The sequence below is a fragment of the Paroedura picta genome, chromosome 1 (assembly GCF_049243985.1).
Source record: "Paroedura picta isolate Pp20150507F chromosome 1, Ppicta_v3.0, whole genome shotgun sequence".
Lineage (NCBI taxonomy): Eukaryota > Metazoa > Chordata > Lepidosauria > Squamata > Gekkonidae > Paroedura > Paroedura picta.
The window spans coordinates 167,273,981-167,298,890 of record NC_135369.1 but is presented as its reverse complement, the minus strand read 5'-3'; the positions used below and the strand labels follow the sequence as shown (position 1 = coordinate 167,298,890).

The window sequence follows — 24,910 nt, the reverse complement described above, 5'->3', positions numbered from 1 at the left end:
GGGGAGTTAACAGTAATGTACAGCCATCTTTATTTGTTTGTTTGTTTATTTGATTTTTAGCCCACCACTCCCCAAAGGCTCGTGGCGGGTTACAACCATATAAAATCCTCCATAAAATTCCCTAAAAACAATATACAATCCAAATTTAACTATACCAAAAAATCCAAGATACAACACGGCGAAGTAAAAACGACTAAAAGACCCCCCCTAACTAACACCTCCGGGGGTGGACAGGGGATCTTTTTAAGGGTTATATTGTTTGTATTATTTTGTTTTATTGTAAACCGCCATGAGTCTTTGAGAGGGGCGGTATATAAATCTATAAATAAATAAATATATTTGTTTCCCCTCCCCTACATAATGCTTCTGAAGCAACCAAGCAAAATCAACAGAGACTTTCCTGTAAATCAGAAAAACGATTCAGTTCAGAGACACCAAGGCCAATCGGGGAGAGGGATGTCTCCTCCTAATAGACGTCCAGATGTTTGGGAAAGAAAATTAAAAACAAAAAACTTTGCCACTTAAAACAAGAAGTTCATCACAGCACACCATTACTGCAGCAACCAGAGCATACAAGGAGAGACAGATTAGCAGAGCTTGATCAGGAAAGTGACTGAGTGGCAATTAAGTAGAAAACAGCCCCATTCCATTAAGGCTACAGGGTTTGAATCTATGCTGTGCATATGTACTCCTCCTATTCCGCCTGCAGGGCAATCATCAGGGATTTCACAGCCCTCTAATTCTTTTTGTCTCGTCGTCATCATCGACTTCATTGGTTAGCAAGTATTCTGAAGCTTTCATGGAACATTTGGCTGTATCTCATTATGGTATATTGTAAACCCATTCACAGAAAATGAAGTCTAAATATCTTCAGTGATGGGTTTTTCTGTCTCCTTCTCTCCACTTAAACGTTTGCTCGTAAAGTTCTTCCCAGCATCAATGTTCTGGGGGAGTTTTTTTTTATCGTAAAGTTGCTTATTATCCTGTTAACAGAAGACATTTTTATCATTGTTTTCCAGAACAAACAAGCCAGAAGTATATGCAGTAAAAGTTCTTGATACAGCAGTTTGTACCAGAGCGTCAGCTTCGTGTAGTGGTTAGGAGGGCAGACTTCTAATCTGGCGAGCCAGCTTTGATTCCACGATCCCCCACATAAAGCCAGCTGGGTGACCTTGGGCTTCCCCACAGCATTGATAAAGCCGTTCTGACCGAGCAGTAATCTCAGGGCTCTCTCAGCCTCACCTCCCTCACAGGGTGTCTGTTGTGGGGAGAGGGAAGGGAAGGCGACTGTAAGCCGCTTTGAGCCTCCTTCGGGTAGAGAAAAGCGGCATATAAAAGCCAACTCTTCTTCTTCAGTAATATCAGGGCTCTCTCAGCCTCACCTCCCTCACAGGGTGTCTGTTGTGGGGAGAGGAAAGGGAAGGCGACTGTAAGCTACTTTGAGACTCCTTCGGGTAGAGAAAAGCGGCATATAAAAGCCAACTCTTCTTCTTCAGTAATATCAGGGCTCTCTCAGCCTCACTTCCCTCACAGGGAGGTCTGTTGTGGGGAGAGGAAAGGGAAGGCAACTTTAAGCCGCTTTGAGACTCCTTTGGGTAGAGAAAAGTGGCATATAAGAACCAACTCTTCTTCTTCTACCTTGGTAGGCGTCTTAGAACAGTGGTCCCCAACCTTTTTATCACCGGGGACCACTCAACGCCTTTTACTGAGGCCCGGTGGGGGGGATAGTTTACTCCTCTACTCTCAACCACTGCCCTAACGCTCTCTGATCGCTATGGTCATGTTTAAACATCCCTTCGAAATAAGATACAGACACGCCACAACAATGAACATAAGGAACATTTTATTTTCATGGAAATTTTAATTCATGACAATGACAAATCAATAGGAACCCTGAGCTTGTTTCTCTACAACGAGATAGTCCCATCTGGGAGTGATGGGAGACAATGACACCCAAAGTGTCCTTTACCCAAAGTAAAGGGCCGGGGGGGATGAAGTAAAGGGCCGGGGGGGGGGAAGGCCCACCTCCAATTAGTTGAAGGACCACATGTGGTCCGCGTCCCACAGGTTGGGGATCGCTATCTTAGAAGATGGGAACAGAGGTGATTTTGTTTCAGTACTCTCTTTGCTTTTAAGTTTCCCCCCTCACCTTGACATTTTGCATCAAAAGAACTGGGTTTGACATGACAGAAGGTGAAATTCGCCATTTGGCAGATATTGGGAAAGTATTTGACATGGTTGATTTCTGGGAAGTCAAATACTTTTGGGATTCCATGAAACGGATTCATTCCTAACCCCACTGTAAGCACTTCCTGTCCTGCAGTTGTGCAAAATACTGCTACAGCACACTTGGTGATGACAGCCATTTTGGTACTTTCCAGCAGAAATTCAAGCTAAGGCATTAGGCTTGCTAGGTGTTCTTGAGGTCAAGGAATCCAGTGTTTTGGAAAAATGTATGGGGAAGTGTAGTATCGTGAACATAGGACACCTCAGCTTTGCTGAAGTCTTACAAACGTTTTTATTCAGCTCTTTGGCTGGGCCTTCTTGCAGTCAGCCTTCATGATAGCTTACTCAATTATTAACTGCTCTACAGGAGCCTTGTAGGGCCAAAACACAAAGCAGTAACTTGCCTCCTAGAGGCTACTTGTATACATTGCAACAAAAAGAAGGCATGCTCCAACACTGCAAAAGGTTACTTAATTGTGTGAAGAGCTGAGGGCCCTGATGGAGCTCTCTGGGTTCTGCAGGGCCTGTAAGACGGAGCTCTTCCGCCAGGCGTTTCGTTGAGGCCAGGGCGGTGACCGGAGATGGCATCTGGGGGTGCTGCCCTGTGTGTACGATCTGCCCCGTGGACGGACAGGATTAATGGGATCATCTATGTTGGCCTGGATGGAACAGTTATTGGGCTCTAGAGATTATGCCGTCATCTGTTCTTTTGGCTGTCTTTGGGCTTTTATTCTCCGGTTTTGTTAGTATAATTAAGGGATTTTATGGCTTTTATATTGCATTTTATGGATTCTGTATTGTGAACTGCCCTGAGACGGTTGTCATGAGGGGTGATATAAACATCTTAACACAAGGAAGGGAGGGAGGGGGGAGGGAGAAAGGAAGGAAGGAAGGAAGGAAGGAAGGAAGGAAGGAAGGAAGGAAGGAAGGAAGGAAGGAAGGAAGGAAGGAAGGAAGGAAGGAAGGAAGGAAGGAAGGAAGGAAGGACTGGCTGGCCGGCCGGCCGGCCGGCCGGCCGGATGGATGGATGGATGGATGGATGGATGGATGGATGGATGGATGGATGGATGGATGGATGGATGGATGGATGGATGTAGGGCTGCAAAAAAGTTATCCTCAGAAAAAGTGGTATCAGTAGATAATAGTGTATTTACATACACCGAATATAACTTTATTATATACCTACATTGAATAAAAGATCATCCAATTCTAACAGACTGGTGATCTCTGACCCAAAATAAGTATGTCTGGCCGCAACCAGGGCCAGGGCCTTTCCAATCCTGGCCCTGACCTGGTGGAATGAGCTAAGGGCCCTGATGGAACTGGGTCAGTTCTGCAGGACTTGTAAGCTGGACCTCTTCCTCCAGGCATTTGGTTGGGGCCAATAAACATCTTGGGGCAGTGGTTAGGAGTGTGGACTTCTAATCTGGCGAGCCGGGTTCAATTCTGCACTCCCCCACATGCAGCCAGCTGGGTGACCTTGGGCTCAATACAGCACTGATAAAGCTGTTCTGACCGAGCAGTGATATCACGGCCCTCTCAGCCTCACCCACCCCACAGGGTGTCTGTTGTGGGGAGAGGAAAGAAAAGGCGACTGTAAGACTCTTTGTGACTCCTTCAGGTAGAGAAAAAGCGGCATATAAGACCCAACTCTCCTTCTTCTTAAACATCGACCGGGCTCCCTCGACAGGGATATTCCCCCCTGAAACCAAAAATTAAACACTCCTGAACAAACCAACTGGCTGATCAGTTGGCACCATTGTTTATAAGATTTAAAAATTTTAAGGGTTTAATATTACATTTAAGTTAAATTATTGATAAATTGTATTTTGATCAGGTATGTTTTATGGATTTAAAATCCTGGAAACTCCCCCGAGTTTATTTATCAAAAAATAAAATACATCAAAAATATATAGTTTAACATGTTCTTGTTAAGTGATATAAGTGATATAAGGCCCATTCATTCATTAGTGATGACTCATTAATTAATTACTTAAACCAAACTGCATGACTTACTCAAACTTAGCTGCTTGCTCCTGTACAACAGCAACCCCCCCACAAAACCCAGTGCAGTGTAGTGTTTATAATTTTAGGCTTGGACCTTGAATCTCCCATTCTGCTGTGGAAACTGACTAGGGCCTAGTCTGCAAACAATAGATAATGCACTTTCAATGTCTTTTCACAGCTGGATTTTCCTGTGCAGAACAGGAAAATCTACTTCTAAAGTGCATTGAAAGTGCATTATCTCATGTGTGCAGACTAGGCCTAGGCGACCATTCTCAGCCTAACCTGCCTCATAGGGTTGTTGTGAAGACAAAATGGAGGAGAGGAGAACAATGTCATCTGCAGTAGGTACTCATTGTGGAGAAAGGCATAAGGAGGAGGAGGGACAACAATGACAGTTGTTTGTACCCAATTTTACACTACCTGAAAGAGTCCCCAAACAGTTTACATTCCCATCCTCACCTTACAACAGACACCCTGTGAGGTATTTGAGAGCTGAGAGAGCTCTAACAAAACTGCTCTGCAAAAACATTCCTAAGAGAACTGTGACTAGCCCAAGTGAAGTAATTAAATAGGAGGGCAGATAAAAGTAGATTGGTGGGCAGGTATGAAGGAGAGAAAGTGGGTGTCAAGGAGAAAAGTCTGGGAATGGCAAACCTAAGGTGACCAGATTGGCAAGTTATACTTATATATATATATATATATATATATATATATATATATATATATATATATATATATATATATATATATATATATATATTACAATACTATTTTTGCATTCTATGCTTTCTATGAAACATTTTGTTGCTCCATATAGACCACATTTTAATCAAGTCCCCCCCCCCCCCCGTCAATGGTGTCCTGCTTTATCAGTGTTACAATCTGGTCATGTTAACCTAAGGGAGTTGTTGAATGAGGGAAAGAAGACGAACAAGAAGAGGCTTCATGTGCGGAAAGGAGCAGGTGGGGCCTTTTCATGCCATCCTACTAAGGCTTTCTTAAAGAGGCAAGACTTTTTCCCCTCCAGTCAGCTGGCACCCCTAGTATATATGAAACCATGCTTTCCCACTAAAAACACGGTGAATCATGGCGGTCTCCTGAGATAAACAATCTTGTTTTTGAACTCACTTATGATGAGCCTTCCAGCAACAGGTCTGACCCAGGACTTCCCAGGTAGACCAGCAGGGGAGGGTTTCAACTTGTGGAGACATCTTTGTACAGGATCTGAAAGAAAATATAAAAATGAAATCCGTTTGTTATATTCTGGGTGTGCAGGGAAGTCATAAATAATTAAATGTCCACAGCACCATAGTCAATAAGGATCTATTTGAAGTATTCAATAATGAAATGTAAACTCTCTGAGGAGAATGGTTAATTATTATTATGTATTATTTAGGGAGCAGCGCTCACAAAGGTGCCAGTATGCAGGCGTTTTCTCTGTAGAATTAAGAACAAGAGGGAGAAAGTTCAAGTAAAAAGAGAAACAAGGGATATACTGTTAAACCAAAATCCACAGTTTTAAACAGTTTATAACTCTGGGATGGCTTGCTTGTTAAATATATTCTTAACCTTACCTACATCATCAGACACACACAAAAAATTAAGAAGTAGGAATAGAATAGAAATGGAATAGAAATGGAATACCAATTGCAAGAGGTATTGGGCTCCCTCTTGAGGACACATTTGGTAACAGCAGTTTAGCATGTCCTATCGAGGGATAAGCCTAGGGGCTTTTCGCACGCCTTCAAAATCGCACAATGGTTGCCAATTGAAAACGCTACTGATTTGCTGTTATGCACAACGTCGTTGACAATCTGCCACACAACTGAAAACAATCTGCAAAAAGCACTTCCTTGTAGCGCTTTCAGGGAAATCCCCAAAAGTGGATTCACCCTCCGGAAAGCGATACACTCCTGCAACCAATCTGCAACACTAGCGAAAAAGACCTGTGCGTTAACATTGTTGCGGTTTCTACAAAGTCCCTCCCCCTGGTTCTCTCCTCTGATCTTCCGGCGAAGCGATCGCCATTTTTTTTTTCTCCGAGCGAGCGGGGATAAACGCACCAGCGAGCCTCTGTTTAGAGGCTTCCCCGGCTTCAGTCCCTCCCCTTCAGTCACTAAGCACAAACAAGAGAAGCCCGTTTGCTGATGTATTTTCCCTTTATTTGTTACACATTCATTCAGCCGAAAATCGGGCCCGTGAGGGGGGCGGGTTTCACTCGGAGGGAGCATGGCAACGAATAAATGACAGCTCAAACACACCAGGCAGCTGGATGGGTCTCTCCGTTGCAACGAATCAACACAGATTCGTTGCAATGGGTCTGGTTTTTTTTAAAAAAAAACTTTCTTAAAGGGAAAGGGGCTGTTTGGAAGCATGCTAACGGCTGCCCATTGGATTTTCAGCCGAAAATCGGGCCCGTGAGAAGGGGGGAGGGGGGGATTTTTTTTTTTCACTCGGAGGGAGCGTGGCAATATATATTTACTTGCAACATAAGTACAATCTGCCAGGTACCCCCAGATGTCCCTCCAAAAGTGGGACAATCTGGTCACTTCAGCCTAATCTTAAGACAACCTCATATTTAGGATGAGGTTGTATTGAAACACCTCAGGGGCCTCCGTAACTGCCAGGAGCCTTTCTAAAATGCCCCTTCCCTCACACCCCCATTCATGCGCATGAGTGACACAAGATTTGATGAAGTACCGGTGACATGTAAATGGTATGTCTCCTCACGTGTCTTTTTAGGCAGGGGCTGTGGCTCAGTGGTAGAGCATCTGCTCACACGCAGAACCCCTCAGGTTCATCTGGAGTTTGAAAAGGACCAGCCTGAGTCACTGGATAGTAGGGTTGCGCTTCAGCTCAATTCGGCTGCCTCAGCAATCACCGAAGCCCGAGGCGGCCAGCACCACGGTGCGGAGAGGACGGGTGGCAACACTGCGGCAGCCAGCAGCAGCAGCACACAGTCGCATAGCTCTGGGCCTGTGTACGGCTTCTGGCTGGCGCGCCACTGCCACCCCTCCTCTCTGCGCCACAGCACTGGCCTCCTGTGTGCTGCTTCGGGCTTCAGTGATCACCGAGGCGGCCAACACCAGCCAAAGCACACAATCCTAGCTGCTACCAGCCTGAGTAGACAATACTGACTTGGAAGGACCGAGAGTCTCATTCAGTATAAGGCAGCTTCAGGCGTTCTTCAGACCATTTTTTAAAAACAATATTGGATGTGTTTATGAGGTAAATTTATTCCCCCTTGTATTAAATATTCAACTAGACAGATAATACAAGGGTGAAAGCTAAGAAAACATAGGTATTCAACTGACTGTTATGAGTGCAATGTTTCAGTTTAAACAGGTAAAAATGACTCTCGGCTGCAGCTCAGCAGTTACAACCTTTCTCCCAAGGGACTGAGTACTTTGCGACTGGACCGAACAACAGTGAATAAACATCCAAGTGAGATTCTTGCTCCTTTCCCCCAGAACATTTCCCTCAGCTTAGGAGGTTTACTAGACATTGTTACCAAAATGCAGGTTCCCACAAAGGTGTAGGTTTATCCTCTTACATTATAGTCTTTAGTTCTCAGAAAGTGCCTAGGTTAAGGTGACCAGATTTTAACATTGGTAAAGCGGGACACCATTGACCAGGGGGGTCCTTGATTAAAAATTTGGTCTATATGGAGCAACAAAAAGTGTCATAGAATGCAAAAATAGTATTGTAATATATATATATTTACTTGCAACGTAAGTATAATTTGCCAGGTGCCCCCAGATGTCCCTCCAAAAGTGGGACAATCTGGTCACCTTAGCCTAGGTCAGGGGTAGTCAAACTGTGGCCCTCCAGATGTCCATGGACTACAATTCCCAGGAGCCCCTGCCAGCGAATGCTGGCAGGGGCTCCTGGTAATTGTAGTCCATGGACATCTGGAGGGCCGCAGTTTGACTACCCCTGGCCTAGGTAGATGCTTCTGGCTTTTACCAGGGGGTTTATTGATCACCTATAAAGCAAACTTTCTGCCCTAAACCTACCCACCCTACCTCAAAAAGCCAACTAAAAATCCTGGCTAATCTGATGCTGTCAGCTGGGGCCTCCAAACTCCTATCTGAGGAGATAAGGTTTTCCCTCCCCTTTTTTAAACTAAGGATCGCTCTCCCTTTCCCGTCCAGTGGCATTCCATAGGTTTTGCCTGGCTGACAACCATTTGGACTTTTCTGAGGCTAAAATAACAAGGATTGGTTTAGAGCCCTTGAGGAGAGGGGTGACCTTTGTGGGTGGTTGCTGCACAGGCTCTCTCATAGATTCAAGTGGGTAGTTGTGTTGGTCTGTCTGAAGCAGCACAACAAAATCAAAGTCCAGCCTTGAATAAATCTTTGTTGGTCTTAAAGGTGCCACTGGACTCTGATTTTGTTGCGCTCTCTCATGGACAGTAACTCTATTCGCAGGTCGCATGAGGCTCATTAGCAATTTGCTCCCATCAGAGTCAAAATGACCTTCTCATACCCCCCTAACACACACACAAACACACACACACACTGCTGGCATTTCCACATGTCAGCGGAGGTCCTTCTGACAAGAGTTGTTCTAGGAGAACAAAAGAAGCAATTAGTCAAACAACCACATAATTCAGACGATTATTAGATCACAATCAAAGGCCACCCAAGGGAAGGTGAAAAACATGGCAGGCTAAATTGCTTGTTGGGACTCAAAGCAAACATTCTTTTCAACTCTCCCCCCCCCCACCCCCAATCAGCCATAACTCATTGTATTCTTACTCACCCATGAGTGGCTAACCTGTGTTTCGGTTATCAGCTGATGGCTGGCAGCTAATGGGAGATGGTATGGTTAGGAAGGGGCTGTGCCTCATGGCCAGAGCATCTGCCTGGTAGGCAGAAAGTCCCAAGTTTAATCCTTGGCATCTCCACTTTACAAGGACCAGGCAGTAGTTATAGTGAGAGATGTCTACTTGAAACTCTAGAGAGCTGCTGCCAGTCTAAGGATCCTGATGGAACAATGGCCTGATTCTGTATAAGGAGGCATCATTGTCATGTATGACATGATGTTGCTTCCACTCTAGTAATTGCCCAGAACTCTATGGTTTTATCATAGATTTTCCTGAAATTCCTAGAGTGGTGCAACATTGCTTCTGGTTTTCCCTGGTTTTTAAATTCCCTGGTTTTTAAATGCATGATGTGGTGTCTCTCCCATGGAAAACCTCTCTAGAAGACACCCAACACTCAGTGGTTTCACTATAGATTTTTCTGCAATTCCTAAAGTGGTACAACATCACTTTTGGTTTTGCTCAGAAGTGACATCACATTATGAATGTTGATAGAGATTTTTAAAACATTGGGTGGCCTTGAGCCAATCACAGACTCGCAGCTTAATCTAGCTCATGGGAGAGTAAAATGGAAGAGAGGAGAACAATGTAAGTAGGTTTCTCCACTGGGGAGAAAAGTGAAAAAGAAATTAAAATTATACTTTTATGTTTCATTGGTAATCTGCCTGTAGAGCTCCATTTAGAAGATCTATTAAACAGTATTTATTTCATTGTTCTTTGTGTGGTCTACCTCTGTTGCATGGTTCATGGTCATATATTGTAATGTTCCTTATTCCACTTTTTTCGTAACTGTCTTCTTTGCCTCGAGCCTCAATGAGGCTGCCTTCTCTACAGGTAGACTCCTAACCCTAAACAACTTCTCTCACAGCAATACCCTTCCTAACATGGACTCTGGGACCAGGGCCTGCCATAAACCAAGACACTAATTTCGTTTCCATATCCACTCTAACAACACTTATCACCAGATCTAACAACGCCAGCCATGGGATCTGGGATTCATTCGGTGGTTCATCTTCCAGTTTTGTGCATGTCATTGAATGCCAGCAAAGTTGGTCCTTATACAAAAGAATAAAATGGACATAAATCTGACATTAAAACCCCCAATGCTCCCCCCCCAAAAAACAGTGGGGGCATATTTTAATCATCTATTGCTGACCCAAGAGAAGCAGTCCTCAAACGAAAATGCTTAAATGCGGAATTACAACGCAAGATTGCTGAACTTGAGCTCATTTGTGAGTTCAAAACAAGGGACCCCCCAAGACTGAACAGGACATAGGAATCTGATCTCACTATCATGCTAATTTTTGCCCCCAAGCATTTCCCCTAAGCTCCAATCAAGCTGACCCCAGTATGCCTTGTAGCTTTGCAGTCTTTATCAGCATTCCTTACAACACCTCCTCCTGCCTTCTAACTGAGATTAAAAGGCTCTGATCTCCATTCCTACTTGTGTCTCAGAAAGGGAACTTTGAGGAGTTCATTTTAAGACCCCACTTTTCACTATCCAAAGGAGTCTCAAAATGGTTTACCATTGCCTTCCCCTCCTCTCTCCACAACAGACACCTTGTGAGGTAGGTGGGACTGAGAAAGCTCTGTGAGAACAGTATTATCAGGACTGTGGCTGGCCCAAGGTCACCCAGCTGGCTGCATGTGGGGGAAGAGTGGGGAATTAAACCAGACTCTCCAAATTAAAGGCCACCACTCTTAACCACTATACCAAGCTATCTTGAAACTGGACTCAAATCTAACTGTTCAATGAGAAAGTTGCGAGAGAAAGGAACTAAATGTATAAATAACATTTTCTCAGGAAGTATACATATTGCTTCATGTCCAGGACTGCCAATCCCCAGGGATCTCCTTGTGAGTTAAATAATTTATCTGCAAGAAACGGCTAAACTTTACAAAGCTTAACTTCTGTTGGAGTGGTCTCAGGCCAAATATGACATGAACTTCTTTAGTACCATGCTGCCAATGTGTATTGAATCTTAAGTTTGCCTATTTCACATTCCCGGACAGAACAGAAACATATTTCATGCATTATCCTTGCCTATCAGGTTTGAGAGCTGAAAAACGTTTGAGAGCTGTTCTGTAGGATTTTCTTGGTAACATTTTTACAAGGTAGGTGGGCCAGGTCTTTCCTTAGCTCTCCCCATTTATCTGGGCTGGGGACCAGCATGCCCAGATGTGCATAGCTGTGGATTCCATAAACAGCCAAAGTGACCAACAAGAATACTAGAGTGCATCAAACCTGCTATATCACTGGAAGGCGAAATCACAAAACTCCGACTCACTTACTTTGGCCATCTCATGCAATCCAACCCAGTGGAGAGAGCAATTGTGCTAGGATTGGTCAGGGGTAAAAGGCTGTCAAAGAACACGGTGGTTACATACGATCAAAATGGACACTGGCAATCATACAACTGTGGTTCTTAACCTGGGGGTCGGGACCCCTTTGCAGGTCAAACGACCCTTTCACAGGGGTCGCAGCAGGGCAAGCAGCTTGGCCGGGGGGGGGGGGGCGCCATCCATACAACAGCCTTGCGGAGTAGATCAAGATAAAGCGTTCATCTGTCTAGAGCAGCGGAAAAGAGCGAGATCGACATGGTGGGACAAGAGGCAGAACTGAACTGAGAAACCTCAGGAAAAAAAAATTTATATACAACCATGAACAATGCAACTTCACTTCATTGATCAGTTTCGGTTTAATTTCTGTGAGAGAACACTTGCATAATTTTATCCTCACACAAAGCAAAAGATAATTTGGGGTTTGTGTCTGTGGAACAAGGTACAAATGGATAATCCAAAAATTATTTCCAAGCAAATGTTTATGCAAGGGGGATGGCATTCACCGCAAGGTCCAAATGCCTTTTAGGTTATTTCCAATAAATACATTTAGAAGAAGAATGTATGCCACTTTCTCTACCCGAAGGAGTCTCAAAGCGGCTTACGTTCGCCTTCCCTTTCGTATCCCCAAAACAGACACCCTGTGAGGTAGAAGAAGAGGAAGAGTTGGTTCTTATATGCCGCTTTTCTCTACCCAAAGGAGTCTCACAGCGGCTTACGTTTGCCTTCCCTTTCCTCTCCCCACAACAGACACCCTGTGAGGTAGAAGAAGAGTTGGTTCTTATATGCCGCTTTTCTCTACCCAAAGGAGTCTCACAGCGGCTTACATTCGCCTTCCCTTTCCTCTCCCCAAAACAGACACCCTGTGAGGTAGAAGAAGAGGAAGAGTTGGTTCTTATATGCTGCTTTTCTCTACCCGATGGAGTCTCAAAGCGGTTTATAATCCCCTTCCCTTTCCTCTCCCAACAGAAATCCTGTGAGGGAGGTGAGGCTGAGAGATCCCTGATATTACTGATCAATCAGAACAGCTTTATCAGTGGCTGCATGTGTAGGATGATCGGGGAATTAAACCCGGCTCACCAGATTAGAAGTCCGCTCTCCTAACCGCTACACCAAGCTGGCTCTCTTTAAAGCTGTGCAATTTAGGAGGATTTTAGTAATTACCTTTTTGCGCATCATATAACCCAGGAAATTATTGATAATCTCGGAATAACCACATGCAATATGAAGGAATAATCTTGCGTGCTCATTGTGGGCCCACAATACTAAATCCAAACATGGCTCTCTCATTAGCCCCATTCCCATCCCATGGTGTGAGGTACACTTCCAGTGATTCTGCATCAATGCATGGCACATCTCTAGAATGTGTCATGTCCTAGCCACGGTGGTGGTGGGGGGGATGTGGGGGGGGGGGAAGCACTCTCTTTATTCTGGTTTTTACAGTTCCCACATCTATGCTGCGGAAGCATACCGTTTATTCTCCCCGTTCTTAGAGTGGAAGCCAAAAAGGGTTTGTGTTAAATCAGTTTCAAGGAAAACTGCCAATGCAAATATTTCCTTCTCACTTTGCCATGCGATGTGGCCTGTGACACTAATTATCTGAAAGTTTAAAGTAAATTAAGACTTCAGCAGTTCACAGAAAACCCCAGGGGGGCGGGGGGTTGGCTGGTTTTTCGGTGGGGAGGAAAGGGAAAAGGGCATTTGAAGAGACTGTTCCAGAACTCACGCTTCTGCTGAAGGGAACGCTGAAGCTCTGGATGCATTTTGAAGGCAAATGGTCGGCTGTAATTAAGAAGAATCTCTAAATGCTAAGGCTTTCCTTATTTTACAAGGACACAGTTGGGTCCCAAAGATAGTCTCTCCTGATATGCAGTTTGGTTTTGTTCTCAGAAGTGAATAGATGTAGAGCTAAAAATGATTTTTAACAACATGCTTTAAGAGAGAATTTCTTACATTTCTTGAAATTCTCTGTTGGCGGACACTTAACAGCACTTTGAGATGTGATAAAATCTTCCCGGGTTAGGGATGACCTCACTGAAAACAGGTCACTTCTTAGAGACTGGTTTATACTGTCTGAGAATGCTGCATCAGCCTACAGATGGCACACCACCCAGGGCAAGCTGGGTCATAACACAGGTCTCTGAGGGAGGTACTTTACTTAAATGGGGAATCTTAAACACAAATACCATACTTTCTTCTGCAAGTGTGTTGTAGTGGTTAAGCGTGGTTGCCTCTAATCTAGAGAATTGGGCTTGATTCCCTACTCCTCCTCCTCCACATGCGGCCAGCCAGGTGACCTTGGGCCTGTGAGTTCTTCCAGGGCTCTCTCAGACTCACCTACCTCACAGGGAGGGTACCTGTTGTGGGGAGAGGAAGGGTAGGTTATTGTAAGCCTCCTTGAGACTCCTTCAGGCAATGAAAAGCAGGATACAAAAATCCAGCTTTTCTTCTAAGCCTGGACTATTGTAACCCTGAAGGAAGGTTACCCTCAAAGTTACTTTGGGTTGCGGTTTAGATCATCCGGCCCTTGGTGCCACAGACTGCCTGTGAATGCAGCCTGAATGCTCTTTCTCATTGATGAGCTTGGAGCACGCTGGGTCAGCTGCACAATTCCTATTGGTGTTTAACAAGGACGCCTCACTCTCTGATAGAGGAAGCCATGGTAGTGCACATTATACATTAAAGGAGTAGGTGGTTCTTGTGTTTTCAAACACAGGACAGCCAGTGCAGTGTAGTGTTAGGCTAGTCTCTGGGAGAACTGGGTTCAAATGCCCACTCTTGCCATGGAAGGCAGTCACATACCCTCAGCCTAACGCACTTCACAGGGTTGTTGTGTGGAGAAAATGGAGGAGAGGAGAATAAGGTAAGTTGCCTTGAATACCCAATGGAGAGAGAGAGAGAAAGAAAGAAAGAAAGAAAGAAAGAAAGAAAGAAAGAAAGAAAGAAAGAAAGAAAGAAAGAAAGAAAGAAAGAAAGAAAGAAAGAAAGAAAGAAAGAAAGAAAGAAAGAAAGAAAGAAAGAAAGAAAGAAAGATGGGGAGGGAGGGGGGAGGGAGAAAAGGAAGGAAGGAAGCAGGCAGGCAGGCAGGAAGAAAGGCATTTACAACACACTAACATGCAAATTACTAAAGTAGGGGCATATGCCATCATGCAAACTATAATTTTTTTTTGTATAGAAATACCATCCAAAATATGCATAGCTTATCTTATGAGCCAATTGTACGTGTCTGTACGCATGCCAGAGAGCCATTCTCTACCTGGAGCAACCTATGCATATAATCATCTGATAGAGAGAAGCATGATTTGTCCATATGTTCTGTCCCATTTAAAGAAACTCACACATATAATTTCCGGGGCACAGGGTATCTTGAGGAATGGGGGTGGGGGATACAACCTTTAAAAAGTTAGTGTCATAGAACTTTGGTGGGTGATCTTGACATTAACCTACCTCACAGGGTTGTTGTGAGGAGAAAATGGAGGGGAGAAGAAAAAACGTAAGCAGCATTGGGCCTTTATTGGGGTGGGGAGAAGGTAGGATATAATGATGAAAAATAATGCATAAATACCATTGCTTTGAGGGGCTTAACTGTGAAATGTTGCCAGAATGTGCCCCAAAATGAGTAGTGCTGTTGATAGCTGAGGTTTTCAAATCTGCGAAGCATGCTTAGAAATCAATGCCCAGTTGCTCTTTGGTTGCTATACATTTGTGTAATTCAGTGCAGGGCTGCTTTAGCCTAAGGCTTAAACTTTAGATCTGTTGTTTCTATGGACCTTAAGCTTGGTGCAGTGGTTGAGAGTAGCAGGTTCTAATCTGGTGAGCTGGGTATGGCTCCCTGCTCCTCCGCCCACAGACAGCTGAATGACCTTGGGCTCCTCACAGCCCCGATAGCACTGTTCTAACTGAGCTCTCTCAGCCTCACCTACCTCACAGGGTGTCTGTTGTGGGGAAAGGAAAGGGAAGGTGATTCTAAGCCACTTTGAGACTCCTGGTAGAGAAAAGCAGGATATAAAAACCCAAATCTTCTTCTTCTTCTTCTATAACTTATTCAGCAAAATAATGCTTATCCTGGACATCACAGGACCTTTTTACTAAAGGACTAAGTAAAGTGCTTGGTTGCTGGTGCTCTGACTTACAAGCCATGTCTCTTCCACGTAGCTTTTGGACCAGTCCAGGTATTTAGTCTTTAGGGGGAGGAAGTAATTACTCATATCACTTTTGTATTAAAATACTCATTGGTCTTTGAGGATGCTTACATACTTTTAAATTATCTACCTATCTCCTGGCGACTGATGGTCCATGAAAATGGACCTTTTGTGTCTTTACTGTTGCTAAAAGACTTCTATTACAACCCTGGGGAGCTATATGCCCACCTCCCATAAAGCAATGGATTGAGGAATTTATAACCTTATTAAAATTTAACCATATGACATATAGACAACCGTTGTGCGTGGACATATTTTTAGATATTTGAGAACCTTTTACAGATGCTTATCTGCAGAGCTGTTACTAGGGCTGTTATGTTTTGATGATTTCTATTTTGTTTGGGGCTTGTGATTTTTTAAAAAATTAAAATCAATTCTTTAAACAGCCCATTGACACCTTTGAGTTCAGAGCACAGTAACTTGCAGGCATTGCGCTGTTAATGCCTAGGTACAAACCCGCCCCTGCTTCTAAAGGAGTAAATGCTTTTCTAGCTGAAATAGGCCTAAAACATTTTACTGTTTATTGGAAGAATAACAATTTTGGAACTAATTACTGACATTTAACCAAAGAAAAACATCTTCTAAATATCAATAACGGTAATAATAAAATAATAATAACAATAGGAAAATAACTACTCAGTTATGAATCCGTACAAAGGACTTAGGTGGAAATTTCCTTTTTAAAAATGTTACTTTCAGTCAAAGATATTCATTTTTTTTAATTGTACTACTGTAGCATATAGGATTCTTAAAGACTATTCTTCAACTACGTATGCATACTTCATTCTTGCTGCTAATATAAAGTGCCTACTAACCAATACACAGGATTGTAAAAAATGTACGTTTTATTCAGAATACACAGATCACCTTCTCAAAACAAATCCCAACAACTGAAACTGGGTCAGCTTATTAAGGTTATCAAGCACCATTGGGGTCTATGAATCCTGTCAGGATCAGCATTGTAGAAATTGTTTCTGATTCCAACAATGTAAGAAAAGTCATGCTGGAACAGGCCAAAATCCATCCAGTCCAGCATTCTGGTGGCCCAAAAAGCAGCTGGATGGATTCTGATTCATCTGAGGTATTCCTTTTTTGCTGCATCCCAAAAAGCCTCCAGAAACAACATCCTCTTTCGTTCTGTTGCCATCATCTCCTCATAGCAAGAAAGAAAAACAAACAATCTTCTGTGACATAAGTTCACCAGTATCCAAAATGAATGTTTTTGTCCTTTCCCTGTGGGTGTGGATGAGGGCAGGGAAGAGAGCCTGACGCTTCTCTGAGAAGAAGAGTCTTAAACTTCCACATCTCCTCAGGGCATCTGTGCCTGCTGGACACTGTTGAGCAGGTCTGTGAGCTCGCCGATGTACTTGATGGTGTATTTCAGCGTCTGTATCTTGGTGAGAGGCTGTCCCCTTTGGCTGTAGACAGGTGGCAAATAGTTGCGCAGGTTGTGCAGGGCTTCAGCCAGGGTCCTCATCCGCAGCTTCTCTCTCTCGCTGGCTTTTCTCCTGCGCTGGGCCGACATCCGGACTTTGGGGCCCTTCTGGCCCTTGCCCTGCCCAGGGTTGGGCAGATAGATGGCAGGAAACTCCACCAAAGTGTATCCCATCAGGCTGTTGCTGCTGTCGCTCCTCCTGCTGCTGTTGCGGCTGCTGGCACAGGGCATCTCCACCTCAACCGGACAAGGAGAGGACGTGTAAGATTCAAAGGAAGGAGACGGAGACGGAGACAGACTCACAGGGGATGGGCATGGTCTCAGCACCACGGTCCCTGCATCGTTCTTCCAGTCCCACGAAGAAAGGAACGGGGAATTCTCAGGGCCCACGTTTTCTTCCATGCTCACCCGAGCCTCTCGTAATTTGTCCTGTCTGGGTCAAGGATTTGGGGAAGGAAGAAGCAATTCCTGTCAGCTGCCGGCACAAAAAAAAAGAGAAAGAAAATGTCTCTGGCCTCAGTCTAGAGGGACCCTTTTATGAGGAAGGAGGGGGGGTGTAAGAAGAAGTGACAGAATGGGAAACGGTGTCAGGGTGTTGGGGGATTCAAAAGAGCGCAAGTGCTAAGATGGAAAATGAACTCTCTCGATGTGTTATCTTCTTCTCTATGATAATTATCAACCCTCAGCTAAAATTCATTTAACCTAACAGGCGACAGTGAGAAATGGGGTGGGGGGTGGGGGTGAGGGAGGATTATCATCTTGTAACGAAAACCTGATTGAGTCTTCTTATCTACATTTAACAATGCTGTGGGGAATAACTGACACCGGGGAAGGAAAACAAGCCTCGGGTTCAGCACCCAGGTCTGACTCTTACTTGGTAGAATTAGAGCTGAAGTGCTCCTGAACTAAATAGGAAAAAGAAGACTCCTATGGGGTAAAATTGTTTTAAGGGAATTGCAGTCCACTGCAGCCAAGGGAAGGCACTTCGTCTCCTTTGATGACCCAACATGATCCACTTAGCAAACACGGCAGAGAAATACATAATGTTCCAGAGTTGTTTTTTTAGTTTCATGTTGTTTGGGAATAATTCAGACTATGAATTTAGAATGTGTCTGAGAACATGGTTTCCCAAAATGCATTTTCAAAATATTTAAACATCCCAATACGTTAATTTTTAAAGTTAAGAGACTCATGTTTAAAAGGCTTCTAACTTTATTATACCCCTAGTCTAATCTGATGCTTCCAGAATTTTTAATAAAATAGTACAGAATTCAATCTTGTAGACTTTTTAAATTTAAAAAAATAATGTTTTATTTGATGAAAAAGAACTAAGACTAAATACAGCATACACATTGCAGAGCTATTATAAACATCAGTTATAAAGGCTCAAAATAATCTTCTCCGTGTAGATTTTTTAAAATCCATTTTTCAGATTTATCAGAACACGTGGCCAATATTGCCATAAATAGGTTAGCTCACACAAACAAACGCACTCTGCTATTTTCTTCCAATTCTGAACAGATGTTCACTTTGCAGATGTTACAACATTAAGAACAAATTTATGAATATCCCTGGAAAGGAAATCCTGTGCACCTTGGGCAGCAACAAGGAGAGCTAAACTGGTTTAAGTTAGGATGTATGTTCCCTAAGGGTATTTTCAGAAGTGATATTCTGCAGGCTCAATCCCCCCCCCCGCCCCCGCCCCCCCGCTAAGTATACATGAGAGGAGCCACTGCACTGGAGTTGCCAACCTCCAGGTAGGACCTAGAGTCCCCCCCCCCCAAAAAAAATGGCAACTAATCTCAACGCTACAAAAATCAGTTCTCCTGGGGGGGAATGGCACCTTTGGAGGGTAAGCTCTATGGCATCACACACACCCCCTTGAGTTCTCTCCTCCCATAGTCTGCCATCCCCTGGCACCACTCCCAGATCCCCAGGAATTCTCCAAACCAGATTGGCAGCCTTACAATATGCACTGGGCTGAGGCTCTGTCATTTCTTAGAGCATCACCCTGATGCGTGCCACTTCTAAGCTGGACCAGAAGCCATTGTCATTATCCTGGAGATGCCAATCAAACGCCCACAGTTCACCTGGGCAGTTCCTCCTTCCACTTTGAGAAGAAGAAGAAGAAGAAGAAGAAGAAGAAGAAGAAGAAGAAGAAGAAGAGTTAGTTCTTATGTCACTTTTCTGTACCCGAAGGAGGCTCAAAGCAGCTTACAGTCGCCTTCCCTTCCCTTTCCCCACAACAGGCACCCTGTGAGGGAGGTGAGGTTTAGAGAGCCCTGATATCACTGCTCGGTCAGAACAGCTTTATCAGTGCTGTGGCAAGCCCAAGGTCACCCAGCTGGCTGCATGTGGGGGAGCGCAGAATCCCACCAAGCTCGCCAGATTAGAAGTCCGCACTCCTAACCACTACACCAAACTGTGACTGCCCACAGAATGTGGGGAGGGGCAGCAGATCCCCACTGCTAGCTGTGTTTGGGGGATGAATTGGCTAGATGGGTTAAGCAGGGAGGCCAGCGTCTTCTCGATATTAATTTCTTCTGTGAATTAAATCATACCAAATGGGAAGTGTATGAATATCCACTTTGGACAATTTAGTGTTGGATCAGTTTTACTGCACAATGAAAATATTAAAGATCCTTCCTACATAGCATAAGGACGGCCTTCTCTTATACAAACATGCTCACCCATTCTGGTCATCCCAAGGCTAGTAAGGGGGTGACCCAGGGGAGGGTCTTATGTGTGGTGGCCTCAGAACTTTGGAACTCCCTCCCTAAGGAAATTTAGTTGCCTTCTTCTACGAGTATATTTCATCAGCTGGTGAAGACATGTTTTTTTTCATCTGACATACCCCCCAGAACAAATTTTGGCTTTTAATTGCATTTTACATTGGAATTGTATTGTAATTGTTTAAATATTTTAATGTTTTTATTTTTGTTGGTTTGTAGACCCTGATTGGGTGGCAAGGCAGCATAAAAATGTTTTAAATGTATAAAATACTAAGCCACAGTGAGGAAAAAATCCAGAGACTGTTGTTGTTCTGTTTTCCTGGTCTGTGTTTGTAGGCATTTTAAAAGACAGATATAAAAACCATTCGTTGAGTCTCTCAATTTCCTCTGTCTCATAAAAATCTAGGGGAAGTCCCTTTTGTCATTGAGCGCTTTCATAATGTTGACAATTTTTTGAGTTATGGCTCCAATATCATAGGTATGCTCAGTGACAGCTTAAAAACAATGAAGGCATTTTCTGCCTGAATGAGAGTTTTGTATTTGCTCTGCTGTAATTTATTCAGATGTATGAAAGTCTTCATCTGCTTTGTATAATGAAGAGTTCCTTAGACATATTTCTGAATATGTAATTAGAGACTAAAGTTGTGTGTGTGTGTGTGTGTGTGTGTGTGTGTGTGTGTGTGTGTGTGAAATGGTATTATTAAAAGGTTTCTCCTTGAGCAACTGCTGGCAATTTTTTTATGCAAATCAAAATAAAATGGATAGTATCACAGAGTGGTTTGTTTTATCACCTTCAGATCCTGAAGAAATGTGGATGCACCCGAAAGCTGATACACAGAACTAAACTTTGTTGGTCTTAAAGTTGTCACTGGTCTCAAACGTTGTCCATATTCTTCTAGGGCAGGCTTTCTCAGCCAGAGTTGAATTAAACCCTAGAATTTCTTGATGGCCCTGGAAAGGTTTCCTGAATGGGTGGGATTTAATTAATTTGTTAAATATAGAGCTATCTCTAGATCTATCTTCACTTGCTAGGCTTGCCAACCTCCTGGTGGGGCCTGGAGCTCTCCTGAAATTACAACATACCTTCAGACTGCAGATCAGCTCCCCTGGAGAGCCTGAGAGATTTGGAGGGTGGATTCTTAGCCATCACTCCCCTGCTGAGTTTCCTCTCTTCCCCAATTCCATCTTCCCCTGGCTGCTTCTCAGGTATTTCCCAACCTGGAGTTGGCAACCCTGGACAGTTATACTCAGCCACATTACAAACCCATCTGCATGTATTTCCCTCTCATGGTATTTATGAGGACTACGAAATAAATGAATCACAAAGGTGTTAAGTTTACAAATAAATCCCGCCCAGGTATTAAATTACTATTTCAGCATCCAAAATTGTAATCTAGAAGAGATGACACCTATTCTCACACCTCCATGGAATATATCCTAGACTCAGTTCACAAATGCTGCCCAGTTTTTCAGCATCCTTAAAATTTCAACACTCCAGCTTGTCTGGACAGCTCTTAATTTGTTGAGTCTCTTTTGAGAAAGTGCCTTTTGTTGTCTCAACGTTGTTAAAAAAAAAATGCTGCCGTGACTATATTTATTGCTTTTATTTAGAATATATATATTTCTGGGTTGCTTCTTCTGCTCCGTGATTAAAAAACACAGCGGACTGTCAAAGGCTGTTAAGAGAAACTCCCTAATTAAAGTCCTGAGTAAGAAGATGCATTTTAACCCTCAAAGACCTCAAAGAAAGTAAAAAAGGTGTTAGGTGAGCCTGCAAAGGCAAAATGCCTCATTGCAGTGGCTTAGTCAAGACAAATGCCTGTAATCCTTTAAGAGCTGTCATCACACAATTAAGTAATTGTGGGCCTGGAGGGGATGGGAAGGACCACAAGGAAGGCTTGTACCTGACCCAGAAAACATTACATCTGAAGCCATCTCATAAAATTTTGAACTCCTATGTCCAACCACCACATATGGCAAAATGTTGCCTTATTAATGCTTGAGAACTTACATTTCCCATCTGTTTGGAGGGCTGGAGAAGAAATGTCCTACACCATTTTCAAGGAGACAGATGCTACTAATTTGCCATCTTGGTAGTTTCAAGGAAAGAGATTACCCAAGAATCAAGATCCACGTGAAGTTACAACCTGAGTGTATATGTGTGTGTGTGTGTGTGTGTGTGTGTGTGTTTGTCCTCTCTGCCCTTCCCTGGGTTCACATTTGCTTATTGTAGTCATAAGACTTTTTGATGTTAGTTGGAGGAGACAACTTGGATGGATCTTCAAGTGTACACCGCTTGTCTCCTTATGCCCCTTGCAGGGCTATGTGTTCTACGGGTATGAACCTGCTGGTTGTTCCTGGCCCCTGGGGGGTTTGCCTGGCCTCGACTAGGGCAGGGACTATCTCAGTCCTAGCCCCAACCTGGTGGAATAAGCTCCTGGAAGAGCCGAGGGCCCTGATGGAGCTGTCCTTGTGGACTTCATTGTAAATCGCCACGAGCCAACTGTTTGGGAGTGTCGGTCGATAAATACAAGCATCAAACTAATAAATAAATAAATAAATACGCTCATTGACACCACTTTGGCTAAACATGTCAATCTAGGGATGATCTGGGAGATCAGTGATTAAGATCCCCCATGTTCTTGTTGGCTTTTGCTTTTGACCATAAAGCTAAAAGAAGCCATGAGTGGGGACATTCAAAAACAGGCTTGTGGCACTGGTTGTGAGGGAATCTTCCCCCCCCCCCCATATTATTTTCCTGATTCAAAATGCTGCATAGGGGAATTGCAGCTCCAAGCTGGGGATGGCAGATGACGTGGGGGAAACAACCCAAGGTAAAGCTAGCATTTCACCTCCGTAGCGCCCACCCTTCCGCAGCTGTTTTTAGCCTGATCAGAAATAAAAACAAGAGGCCATATCTAAATTCAGTCCTTAAGACTGGGCAATCTAATTGGAAGGGCAATTTGTTTTCAGTGAGAGAAACAGAATGTGTAAGGGGATTATTTCCCATCAAATAACTCTGGTTGATTAAGGTCTGCTTAAGATTGTCCACTTCCAGGTAGGGCCTGGAGCTCTCCCAAAATGACAATTGATCTCCACAGTGCAGAGATCTTTTCCCTTGATAAAATGGCTGCTTTTGGAGGGTACATTCTATGGCAGACGTTCTCAACAAGGGTTTCACGGAACCCTGAGGTTTCTTGACAGCCTGGAAAGTTTTTCCAAAGGGGTGGGAGTTAATTAATTTTTTTAATATATATATTTAAATTAATTAAATATTTATTGGGTGATATGAACATATCAACATGCCCCCTCGCGAAATGGTGAATGATGGCCCTGGAGGGGGTGGGAAGAGGAGGGCCCCTAGTGGGCATTTACACAGCTATGCTTCCCAAACATATTCTGCATGATTGGGCCACTTTTGCGATATCTCAAAGCCTGAATTATATTTCAGGGGTTTCTCAATGGGGAAAAAGTTGAGAACAGCTAGTCTTGGGCACTAGTCCTCGCATAGGTCCCTCCCCTCCCTGAACACTGCCCTCCCCAGGCTTCATCCCCAAGGCTCCAGGTTCTCCCAACCCAAAGCTGGCAACCCTAAATCTGTCCCATAGGTGTCCTTCTTCCTGCACAAAGATTGCCAGTGTGATGCCATTGTTAAGAGTGTTAGATTAGGATGAGTGTTAGATGAGGGTATGAGAGACCCAGGTTCAAATCCCTGCTCTGCCTTCAGACATTCTGTCTCTCAGCCTAACCTAACCTCTCAGCCTAACGGTTAAGAGAGCGGCCTCACCAGGGTTGGTTTGAGGATAAAATGGAGGAGAGGAGAAGGCAGCTTGTAATCCACCTCAGATTCCAGGTGGGGAAGAAAGCAGTGTATCTTTTTTAAAAGGGGGAAGTGAGTAAACTAAGACTGCAACATATTTCTTACTATGACCCAAAGTGGATAGCAAAATGCTTTACAGGTAGACCTTATGAACCCCTCTGAAGTCTTGTGCAGATGCTGTCTTTGAGTCATTTCTTTGCAAGATCAGGGCCAGCATGCTCTCTTTAAACTAAGGTGACCAGATTGTCCCACTTTTGGTGGGACATCTGAGGGCACCTGGCAAATTGTACTTATGTAGATAAAATTGAAAGGGTACAGAGGAGAGCGACGAAGATGATCTGGGGCCAAGGGACCAAGCCCTATGAAGATAGGTTGAGGGACTTGGGAATGTTCAGCCTGGAGAAAAGGAGGTTGAGAGGGGACATGATAGCCCTCTTTAAGTATTTGAAAGGTTGTCACTTGGAGGAGGGCAGGATGCTGTTTCTGTTGGCTGCAGAGGAGAGGACACGCAGTAATGGGTTTAAACTACAAGTACAACGATATAGGCCAGATATCAGGGGGAAAAATTTCACAGTCAGAGTAGTTCAGCAGTGGAATAGGCTGCCTAAGGAGGTGGTGAGTTCCCCCTCACTGGCAGTCTTCAAGCAAAGGTTGGATACACACTTTTCTTGGATGCTTTAGGATGCTTAGGGCTGATCCTGCGTTGAGCAGGGGGTTGGACTAGATGGCCTGTATGGCCCCTTCCAACTCTTTGATTCTATGATTCTATGTTGAAATTATATATATATATATATATATATATATATATATATATATATATTACAATACTATTTTTGTGTTCTATGAAAAATTTTGTTGCTCCATATAGACCAAATTTTTCATCAAGAACCCCCCCCCCCCGGGTCAACCGTGTCCCGCTTTACCAATGTTAAAATCTGGTCACCTTACTTTAAACCCCTCCATGTGAACATTTGATCCTCCCTAAAGTGGCAATCCCGACGGACTGAGATATGACAGCAGTTTCCCAATTCTTTAAGACAACTGGCCTCTAATCAACCAGCTTCCTAGATGAAACAAGGAAGACCCATGTGCTGAATTTACACCTACCCACCTTTTAAGTACAGATTTTATGACTCGGCCTTCCCCAGCTGATATTGGGGAGGGCCTTTTTAATACCCCTGTTAACAGAAGTTGAAAGACAATTATTCTGTGTGGTTGGTCTTTAATGTTTTGCTTCCCATCTCAGCAAAAAGAAAATTGGGGAGGGGGGGGGGGGAGAAGGGCAAGAGATGGTACAAGATTCAGGCTGGCTGACCTTTAGAA

The 24,910-nt window shown here is 43.9% G+C and overlaps 1 protein-coding gene and 1 long non-coding RNA gene across 2 annotated transcripts; both read right to left on the bottom strand.

The window, feature by feature from the left end:
• Nucleotides 1-358: 358 nt before the first annotated feature.
• On the bottom strand, nucleotides 359-7,035 carry LOC143820305 (uncharacterized). The gene is made up of 3 exons (XR_013225309.1): nucleotides 6,934-7,035; nucleotides 5,362-5,457; nucleotides 359-983 (listed from the first exon to the last, which is right to left on the bottom strand). It is a non-coding gene; the product is annotated as an uncharacterized LOC143820305 (long non-coding RNA).
• A 9,063-nt stretch (nucleotides 7,036-16,098) lies between these two features.
• Nucleotides 16,099-17,553, bottom strand: MSGN1 (mesogenin 1). Its single transcript, XM_077302850.1, has one exon. It carries the CDS (start codon nucleotides 17,435-17,437, stop codon nucleotides 16,910-16,912), a length of 528 nt encoding a protein of 175 aa, XP_077158965.1. The 5' UTR covers nucleotides 17,438-17,553; the 3' UTR covers nucleotides 16,099-16,909.
• Nucleotides 17,554-24,910: the final 7,357 nt, after the last annotated feature.

What these genes read in the sequence shown, in the direction of transcription:
- MSGN1 (XM_077302850.1), bottom strand. Translation starts at nt 17,437, where the DNA reads ATGGAAGAAAACGTGGGCCCTGAGAATTCCCCGTTCCTTTCTTCGTGG.